Here is an 11133-nt window from a genome sequence, read left to right on the forward strand (position 1 = left end):
AAGACTTTAATATAAGATCCTGATGATGATAGAGGTGGGAGAGATGGGTCCTGGGTTCTGTTCCCAGCATCCACATCAAGTGGCTCACAACCATCTGTAACTTTGCACACCCTCTTTGACTTCCATATGTGCCTGCACATATAAGTTTCATTTGCTGTCTCTCCATGTGAGGACTTCTGCTAGGATCTCTTTTCTTTTTAGAAAATATATACTTTTCCATCTTTATTTTTTATAGATTCCTGTTACACAAAACAGTTCACTGATACAAGAAAACCTTCAACTCATCTAACTTAATCCTCAGAAAGACATAACGTCCATAGTAGCAATGAGTTACTGAGCACAGCAGTCCTCCCTTGTCTTTATTAAGAGTCCTAGTGAGGGTTTCTATTGATATGATAACAAACACCATGACCAACTACGACTACACTTCCATCTTTGTCTTAGTCCATCATTGAAGGGAGTCAGGACAAGAACTCAAACAGGACAGGAACCTGATTCTTCAGGACTCCCGAAGGCAGGAGCTGATGTAGTAGCCATCGAGGGGTGCTGCTTACTAGCTTGCTCCCTCTGGTTTACTCAGCCTGCTTTTTCATAGAACCTAGGACCATCAGCCCAGGGATGGCCCCACCCACAATGGACTGGCTTCCCCCATCTATCACTCTTTAAGAAAATGCCTTACCAACCGTTCTTATTGAGGAATTTTCTTAGTATCAGTTCCCTCCTCTCTCGTGACTCTAGCTCGTGTCAAGTTGACAAAGAATTAGGTAGCATAGTGAGTATGTCCAGCTCTACTTCCTCTCCTGACTCCCTTGGTGAACCTCCTGCATTGGGCAGTTACTAAGTGGCCTTGGCACCTCTGCCTGTTACCTTTACCAACTGCTGAAAGGACACTGTCACAAAGTAAAGCCAATCTTCTCTTCCAGCCACTTAACACCCTGGGCAAACTTCCATCACCCTTGGAACTGAGCAGCCATTCCTAGCCTCTTCAGAGCTTCACGCCTTCTACCTACCTGCTACCCTTTGATTCTACCCACAGCCCCATAGTCCTCAAGGGCTTCCCACACACTGTCCTGGTTCTTCTCCTCCATCCTAAGCGACTTGTCCTTCCAAATGATTCCCACTTTCAGCCTGAGCACAGCCCACAGACAAGGGCAGCCTAGATCACCACAGAGCAAACTTTTTCAGACATCTGTTTACTTCTGCGCATTTTCTACACTTGTAATTTATTATTTATGTCCTTGCTGGTCCCTCCAGCAGACTGAGAACACACAGAGATGAAAGATAACATCTCCTTTTATCCTCTTTTTCTGTCTTTGCATCAAGCTACTGGCATAAAACCTGTCAGAGAGTAGAAATGCTAGGAACACTGCGGACTTGTGAATGTGGTCCTGGAGCTGCTCATCGCACGCTGCCCTCTCTTCTCTGACTGTTACACAGTGGTAACTAGCCCAACTTACTCTAACTTACTCTGATAGTCTTCACTGTCAGCTCAATGGGATTTGAAACCTCTGGGGATGCCTGTGAGGGTTTTTCCAGAGAATTTTAACTGAAGAGAGAGGATCCCCCATAAGTGGGTGGTTTCATCCAACTGGATAAAAGTTGTTGAGAGAGAAGGTAGACAGCTGAGCTCTGCCTTCTCCCCTTTCCTGGTTGACACCTTGACACCGTAGACCAAGCTACCCTCACCGCCACAGCTTCCTTTCCAGTAATGATTCTGGTTTTGTGCCTTCTAAGGCCAAATACTTCTTTTAAGCCATTGTTCATTGGTGTTTGGCTGTAAGGACCAGAAAATAAAGAGTCACCAACCACGTGGCTATAGAAAAATCAGGTTTCCCCATTATCAGCCTGAAATCCTGCTGAGTAGTGAATCAGATTACTCTACTTGCAGCTTCTCCTGTGTGGGGCTGGTCACTCTGACCTGCCTTTGGCAACAATCTGCTGCATCTACTAGGGAGGTACCTTCTACTCCCCATGTTTCCTCATAGAGTCCTTTCCTCTGATGTCCCCTCTCTCTTCTTTAATTATCAACCCTGACAAGTATTCAGATTGAGCCCGTCTCTGTTCAGCTCTAGAAGATATCGCCTCAGTCTGTGGTCCCTGTTCCTGCTTTTCCTACTTAACTCTCAACTCCCTCAAGCATTATCACTGACAGTGTCTTTATTTAGCAAGGGGCTATCCACTAATGTCCACACTTCCCCACCCCCTCCTCCCTCCAGGATGTCCCTCAGGGAAGTTGACAGTGTGGCCATTGCCACAGACCCCTTTTGAGCTGCGTAACTAAGCACAACAGAGTTCCATGCTCAGCTGCAGAGCTGACAGTGGGCCAAGTTCTTCACATGAGTCGAGTGTGAGTCTTAGGGTCAGGTGACTGGTTGTTGGAAATTTTGAGATCAGAAATATTGTGCCATTTGGTTTTTCAGTAAGTAACTATGCTTCCACTGGAATACTGTGTTCTCATGTTGAGAAATGGATCAGTGTCCGATGCCCAGGAACTCCTAGCCATGGCGTCTTCTAAGTGGGTTATGCAGCACTCTACCCTCCTGAGCTTGAGATGCTGAAGGCAGAGCCTCCACCTCCGCGGCTAGTATACTTGGGCAATGTGCAGCCTGAGAGACAGTGCATGTCTTATGATGTATTCACCAGCTCTGGGGAAAACATGCTTAAGTCTAGTGTTTTAAGATGTGTTATGATTTCACTCTACAGATAACTCCCACCAGATAAACAGTGATGGTTATATTTAAATTATTCAGCAAAAGCACCCAGGATAAATAATACACGTGCTATGGAGATATGAAATTCAAGGAGAACACAGGCTATGTCAGAAACACAGAGATCACAAGCAAACTTGCTTAGGTTTCCTGTGTGTCCTGGGCTCTCAGGACCCTTTACAGATTCTTCTATTTCTCAGCCAAGGCTGCTCTGTCCTGTCTGTCAGGCATCTGCTGCTAGAGCAGGCTCTGGGCCTGATGGGTAAAGCATTGTGTATTTCTCACTTGGAGACTGCTGGTTTCCATCTAATTAAGAGACCACAACCATCTGGATTTATTTGAAATACTTATCTTGAAATAATCTATTTGAAGTAGTTATTGAAATACCGCTTGCTTTTAAGGGATGAGTGTGATTATTTTTTCCCTTCTGCCAGTTACCTAATCTCACAGACACCATAATCTTAAAATCGATGTAAAACAGAATAAAAATCACAAGCCCCAAATCTGGGGTCTATCCTGAAAACCTGACCCTGTCCCCTGAGAAGGCAGAACCTGAACCCCTTGCCTTTCTATGCCCAAAACAGTCTCAAAGGCTTAACTCTGGGAGCTACCAAATGCTTGCATGTAACTTGATCCCTTCAAAGATTTGGGACACACAGATCTGACTTAAAATTTGGAGATAAGAGAGGTCAGTCAACATGATGGTGGTCTTCAAGGCATAAGGAACTTGGCACAAGGTGATATGTGTGTGTGTGTGTGTGTGTGTGTGTGTGTGTGAGAGAGAGAGAGAGAGAGAGAGAGAGAGAGAGAGAGAGAGAGAGAGAGAGAGAGAGAGAGAGAGAGAGAGAGAGAGAGAGAGAGAGAGAGAGAGAGACTTGTAGATATGGAACGTGGAACACAGACCCTGATCTGAATGGTCCTCTCTTCCTCGAACCATCTCCCCTTTTAACATTGGTTTCATATCCACGTGGTCTCAGAACTTTGAGAAGTTCCTAAAGTCGGAACATGCACCTGTGAAGAGCTGATCAGAAAGTAAGCACAGTTGATGAGACTGGCCTTTGTCCCACCCCACAGGTCCAGGTCATGCCTCCGGCTCCCAGCGATGACCTAGCCACACTCAGTGAGCTTAACGACAGCAGCCTGCTGTATGAAATTCAGAAGCGCTTTGGAAATGACCAGATACACGTGAGTACCACAGGGCTGCCATGCACCCTGGTTCCCCACTGTGGACCACAAAGGCTGCAAATGATGGATCCCTGGAAGCTTCTGGCCATGGCGATGGCTGAGGTTGAGCTTCACAGAGTTCAGTCTCTTCTTGGGAACATTCTTAGTCGTATTTAGCAAAATCCCAAATTCAGAATGAAGTGTAAGTTAGTAAGGACTCTGCAGATAGACGGGGGCTCGCAATGCTGTGCTGTGTCTCAGGAACCTGGGACAAATGGCTAGTTGAGGTGCCCATTAACAAACCAAAGCAGATGCTGGCCAGCTTTCCCAGCATGCCTCAGTACCTCCAGCTCCCTCCCAGCACTCTGCACCCTGCCTCCTCCTCCTCTCACTCCCAGGGGGTTGTATTTCACTTCCCTTCCCTTAGCCTGATCCCAATACAATCCAGTCATTGTGGGTACTCTGATGTCTTGGCCTCTTGGCCCTAGCTGCTCCTTTTGGTTAGGGGCTCCTGTCTTGCTTTGCCTCTCTCTCCTCCTCTCATGGCCTGGTTTAGTCTCCCAGACATGTTCAGTCTGGGCTTTTCCCTCTGCCTGCTTTCCCCTTATACCCACAGTAAGTCCTGTCTGTACCTTAAGAAGAGTCGTGTCCTCCTCCTCTGACTTCATTTTCACACTCTTTATGCCTTTTCTGTTGTCCTGACTGAGTGGGGAGATCTTTCCAGAACCGGCAAGATCTGTAGATCAGCTGCTTATAAATCTCAGCCTGCCTCAGACACCAAAGGCTCCATACTAAGTACTGCCTTAGTACTTAGTACTTAGTAGTGACTCTCTGGGCACTAACCTAACTGTGTGTGTAAGATTTCTGCAGAGATGCAGAAAATGCCATTTAGATGGAGAATGAGTTAAGATTGTCCTAACCCTTTCCTGTATGTTAGCTTTCTAATGCCAGTAACAATGTAGACAGCCTGTAGTCTCGAAATCCATCTCTGCCCACCCCCACCCCCTACCCCGGGCCTCCCTCTGCCCCCTCCCATGTGCTTGTTGATTTTGTTCTGTCCCATACAGAGCCCAGGACAATTCAGTCCAAGTGCCTGTGGAGATTTCTGATTATGCCCGAATCTGTCACATTCTCTGATAACACCCATTTAGTCCTAATCTACGGAGAATCTGATTAAGTCATTTTCATGTAAATGTAAAGACTAAGATTTCCCAGCAAGTAATGAGTTGTCAGGTCCTGATTAACCCACAAGCTGCAGCCCAGCTTCTCAAGGCTTCAATAAACTGCCTGCCACCACAAATATATTTAAAATTAAGCACGTGCATCACAATTGTTGGAACTTTGCCACTGGCATAAGTGGTTAAGCCTGACTGCTTTGGTTTCTATTATCTATCTCCCTGGTGCTTTCGTGACCTGTTTCTGGTTTTTTCTTTTGTTTTGTTTTGTTTCTTTTCTTTGTCTTTCTTTCTTCTTCTTCTTCTTCTTCTTCTTCTTCTTCTTCTTCTTCTTCTTCTTCTTCTTCCTCTTCCTCTTCCTCTTCCTCTTATTCTTATTCTTATTCTTATTCTTATTCTTATTCTTATTCTTATTCTTATTCTTATTCTTATTCTTATTCTTCCTCTTCTCTTGTTTTATTTTCATACTACCCAGGACTATAAATCCAACACCCAGTGCATGCTGCTAGTTTGGTACCATTGGTCTACACCCCTGGTCCTTTCTTTGCATTTTATCTGAATAATTGTCTAGGTTGCCCTGGAACTCATAGCCTAAGATGACCTTAACCTTCCTGCCTCAGCCTCCTGAGGGTTTTATATAAACGAGCCTATGGAAAGACTGAATTGGCTTCTGTTCCTTAATTTCTTTGTGTTTGTCAAGTTACTCTGTCCCTTAAGCATCTGCTCACCCCATTCACTATTGGGCCAACCACAGTCCCTGCTTTGGCAGCCCTACTCTGTGCAGCTCGGGTCAACACCATCTCTGCCCTGGCAGCCCCATTCGTGCTGCTGGGGTCACTATGGTTACCACCCTCCCTGCCCTGGCATTCCCCCAACTTGGGAGGTCCTTCTTTCCTCACCGTCTGCACTCACAGTGAACTAGAACGGTCTTTGCAGACAGCCAGGAGAGCCACAGAGCTCCTTTCAGGAGTCTGTCCTGTTACTTCCCATGGCAGATAGAACGCAGCTGTTTCTCTGAGGTTGGCATCACAGCTGATAAACCAGGCAGTCTCAGCCTCTGTAGACAAACCACAAGTTTGCTTTATTGCCTGTCACACAGAGGGCAATAGCTGCCTTTCTCCCTGCATCAGGGACTTTCCAGGGACTCTTTTCTGTGCTCCAGCATTTTCCTTCTGCTTTCTGCAGATCAGAACTTTCTGGAATCCCACTCAAATATTATTTCATCTCTGTGCCCCCTCTTAATCTCCAAACTGCATCACAGTGGGCTCTCTCCCCTGTAAAAACATGCATCATGGGGTAAGGGGTTCTCTTTGTGCTGTTGTTGACGTGTGGCTCCTGTGCCAGACCCTGGACTTGATGAAGACAGAACCAGGCAGTTGTATTCGTATAAGGCCTGGTCAGTGATGCTGATGTTGAAGGCTAGGTTCTCCCTATCCACCGCCCCACCACCACCACACCACAGTCTTTGAAGTTGACGGTCTTCACTATAACCTACACTATTCAGAGTCTTTCTCTAGATACTCAGAAATAACATCTGTGCTAAGGGTCATGTCAGTCATGGACTTGCCACTGAGGTAGCTGACATCATACCTAAAAGACTGACATGCAATCTAAACATAATTCCAGACGATTAATGCCTTTGGGTATCTTCTATGGACTGTTGGACATGTGAACTTTTTACTACGAATCTGCAAAGATATTGGAACATTGGAAACCCATATTGGACTTTGTTGGACCTTTCAGCCAGAGAATGAAGTTGCTGGGGCTATCCTTGAACTTCTGATTCTCAGTCCTCCCTCTCACACATGCTGGGATTCAGGCATCTTTGTACGGCAGTTTGGCACTTTAATTCAAGCCTGTTGGAGCAAATGAGATTTGTTGTTTGTGTTTCCTATGTCTTTGTCTTTTTTTTTTTCTCCAACCCCAAATCTCAGGAGACTACTGTTTTATAAGTGTCAGTCAGCTCAGCCGGGCAGTGGTGGTGCACGCCTTTAATCCCAGCACTTGGGAGACAGAGGCAGGCAGATTTCTGAGTTCGAGGCTAGCCTGGTCTACAGAGTGAGTTCCAGGACAGCCAGGGCTACACAGAGAAACCCTGTCTCAAAAAGCCAAAAAATAAAAAAATAAAATATATAAAAAGTGTCAGCTCATGGTCAAAAGGAGCTGAGCGAGCAGGAGCACTACCTTCCTGAGATAGAACGGACTGCTTAGGCGATGCCTCTACACTCTAATACCTGTGCTTGACCTTTGGCTTCTCCTGGCTGTTCCCACCTCCACGCCCTCTGACCTGAAACCCACCTGACCCATAGGACCCCTGCAGCTGTGTCCTTCTGGCTTCTCAGGCCGTGTACTGATAAGGAGAGCTAGTGTTTGACGTCTCCCCAGTTCATCCCTTTTTTGTGATGTGGAGGAATCGAATCCAGAGCCTCACAAGTGCCAAGCAGGAGCTTCCCTACTGAGCTCTATCCTTCATCTCATTTCACCCTGCTGAGACAGGGGTTGGCTAAGTCCCCCAGGCCAGCCACAAGCATGGACTCTTCCCACCTCAGCCTACCACTGTGCTTGGATGGCAGGCTCTGTCGAGGTCACTGGTGTGAACACCTGGCCAGGCTCACACTCGGCTTCTGCTTGTCTTGAGAATCCCATGACTCCCTTTGCAAGATATAGTCAGGTACAACCCGCAGCTCTGCCACCCCCTTCGAGCCCCACTCCAACTGTAGCATCTCCCATTTCCTTTAGGAAAGGTCTGGGTCTCCCTTGGTTTCCTGTCTGTTCTCTGTGCAGTAGACAGTTATGCCTGCTAGAGTGTGCTGCACTGTGTCACTTTCTGCATAAAGGAATACATGGTCATTCAGAGGAAAGACTCTGTTTCTGGTCCCTTGTGTTTTGTTTTTGGTCATCTGTACCACAGCCGTCCTGCTGGTCACCTTGAACTAAGATGGCCATGCCAGTGAGTGCACACCACCCCCTCTGCTCCCCTAAAATCTGCACACCAATAGCCTCACTCATAAGGAACTTCCCATGGTGCTTTTTCGGTTTCGAGGTTGCTTTCCGTGTTTGTATGGTTTCCACAGTTCTCCTAATTTAGACTCTGGTGTCCATCTCCCTTATGGTACACACAAATGCATACACATACATGAACACATATGCTCACCATGCATGCACAATAGCAGGTTCTTCTTAAAGACAGCATGTGTGAGAATGCCTCTGAGATCAAACATACCTTTTTAGCACAAGAGAGAGAGGTTAAAATGAATTTATCTGTGACAAACAGCTGAGTCTGAGACAGGCTATTAATATTTCAGATGCTGCAGCTGACCTGGTTGTTTGACAGAATTCCTATTTCCTTTTCTGCATCTCATTTGTTCTGTGCTGTGCTCTGCCCATAGCCTCTGGGCCCTGCTCGGGTCCTCCCTGTGTGTACCATTCCCTGGATGGGGAATTCCCATGTAGCTTCCACCTGAGTGTGAAACTCTCATTTGGATATTAGGTTGGTTAGGGAATTTCCATGCATCTGTCACAATGGGTAGGAGATGGCTTGCATGTGATAAGGCATGACCTTGCCAGGAAAATGCACAGATGAGAACATTGCATGTCTGGAATAAAGGTTACCAACAGTACCAGAGAGAACAGAACACACTGCACAGACCTTGGTGGCTGGCAGAGAAGCCACTCATCAGTATTTTCTACATAGAAGCTAACAGGACAAGGAAACAACCTGCAAAGTCAATGCAGAAAGCCCTGGTGTGTCTGGCTAGCCCAGGGAGTTCTAATGGTAGTGGTAGACAAGCCAGAGCAAAGAAATCCTGACAGCTCCAGGGTCCCTCATGACCCATCTCTCCACCTGCTGCCTCTGTAACCTCTTGCTCAGGTGAAGCAGGTCAGGTGGCAGGACTCCCTTAAGGAGCACTTCAGTGGGAGCACTTCAGCGGGAGGAGGTCAAACAGGGTGCAGCCTCTCTCTCTCTCTAAAGGCTCTCCCGTGATGGGATGCCTGAGGCGTGCTTTACGATGCCCACTCACTACTTGAATGGTGCTTCTGGAAGAGAACATGTGCAGGCTGTTGAGAGAACAGCTCATTAGAACAATGAGCCACGGGGATTCTGTTTCCACAGCTGAGAAAACCCTGGTCAGAGCGCTCTCTTCAACTCTCATGGTTTATACGCTGTCTCCTTTGATGACTTTACTGTAATATTGAATCATGGTTTTGTAACTATACTTTTGCTTATTCCAGCATACATATTCGGGGAGAATCTCACATCCCATTAATAATTACCCCAATATAAAAATTTTCCCCTCATGGTGGGTTGTATATTTAGGGTGTCCACCGTAGTGTTGAATAATTAACTGATGGTAGATCTGCATAGCAGAATGCTTGCTCTCGTTAAGAAGATTAGCCTCACAGCCCCTGAAAAGTTACTCTTTAGTTTCTAGCATGAGAACCTATGCTCTCTTAGCTGTTCCTGCATGTGGTGAGACGTTCGGTCGGATTTCTCCCACTATCACAGCAGGTCACTCACTTCCCATAGGTTTAAACCACTATTCTGTGTTCAGCTTGGAGGACAAACATCTGCTGTTTCTCACAAACACTTTCCGAATGAATCTTTGGTCAGATCAGTAATTACTTGAATTTTTCATCAGCTCATTTCAATAGGCAAGAATTTCCCCTCGTCACTGTGAGACCAGGTTTCCTCCTTAAAGCTGTTTGTTTTAGAGACTTAGTGGTAGATTGATTTATCATGGAAGCATAGAATTGCCATCTCTTCCTGATTGCTTTGTCAATTCCTCATTATGAAATGCTCCCTTTGGCCCCCCGCATGGCTGCCTAAGCTGCCTCCCTACGGGGTTGATAAACTCTCAGTTTTTTGCCTGCTATTGTTTACATATATATCTTGCTTTATTCTTTTACTTTCAAACCCCCTTGCTCTTTATAGTTTGTGGCATTTTTTTTCTCTAAAGTAGGACACATCTAATGTTTTCACCCAGTTCATGGTCTTTGTCTTTTAGCGGTAGTATTTGAAGCTCTAATGTTTGCTGTAATTACTGACATATGTAGAATTAATCTACATTTATAATCTCTATTCCATTTATCCCCATGCCTTTATATCTCATTGCTTCAACTTTGTTAGTTGAAATGTTTTATTTTGAGCTTTACAAATCCTTTACATCTTTTTTCCCTATATAATGACATAAAATTAATTATTCCATTTTCTTCTTGCTATAGATTTGTTTATTTTACTTCTATATTGCATACCCAGATTGATTATCACAAAATCCTTCTGCAGTAAATTCCTAGAATCTAACCAATTTCATTGCTTTGTTCATGTAATTTGAACATGAATTTTACATTTATTAAGAATGCTTGAGTAAGCTTAAAAATATTACAATATGATTAATATACAGTTTTGTGATTGATACAATATACTTTTATTGCTTCGCCATGTTTTCCATAATGGTTTCTAAGTTTCACAATTTTAGATGGTTCTATTTATGTGGTTCATGAACTATTTGCATCTTTTGACAGACCTTTATCGGAGACATCTTTTTGCTTGTTAACCCATTCAAAGAACTCCCAATTTACTCCACTATGGTGAGTATAGTGCTCCAAATATCACATTGAAGTGGCATTCATGGGACATACACATTTGTATTTTGTGACATACAAACTAAAAGAACAACAATTAAAGCCAAATTTCTCTGACTCATTCTCACTTGAATTAGCATGATGATTATGTTAATGTGTTCTGAGGCAACTTTGGGAATCAAACTTTTTTTTAACCAAAGGTATCTTTTACATTTAAATATGTCACTCTCCTCTAGTGGTGAAAACAGAATAAATTAAGTAATACAATATATTCCCATGCATCCCTGACTAGTTTGGTATCATTTGGCTTAAAGTTCATGGATGAATATTGACTGGTATTTAGTCCATAGATGGATAGTGACTGGTGTTTAGATCATGAATGGATATTGATTGGAGTTTAGTTCATGGATGAATATTGATGGGTGTTTAGTTCATAGATAGAAATTAACTGGTAATTAGTTCACAGATATATATTGACTGGTGTTTTGTTCATGAATGGATAT

The 11133-nt window shown here is 44.6% G+C and overlaps 1 protein-coding gene across 3 annotated transcripts in view; it reads left to right on the forward strand.

Annotated features, from left to right (window-relative positions):
* The window catches only part of Myo16 (myosin XVI), a 479021-nt gene that overhangs the window by 230436 nt on the left and 237452 nt on the right, over positions 1-11133 (forward strand). For all 3 annotated transcript variants that reach the window (XM_021170663.2, XM_029481007.1, XM_029481008.1), the window contains exons 11-12: positions 3783-3893; positions 10571-10636. In XM_021170663.2, the coding sequence (XP_021026322.1) occupies positions 3783-3893; positions 10571-10636 (177 nt within the window). The remainder of the gene's footprint in view (positions 1-3782; positions 3894-10570; positions 10637-11133) is intronic.

This window comes from Mus caroli, chromosome 8 (assembly GCF_900094665.2).
Source record: "Mus caroli chromosome 8, CAROLI_EIJ_v1.1, whole genome shotgun sequence".
In the NCBI taxonomy this organism is placed as follows: Eukaryota; Metazoa; Chordata; class Mammalia; order Rodentia; family Muridae; genus Mus; species Mus caroli.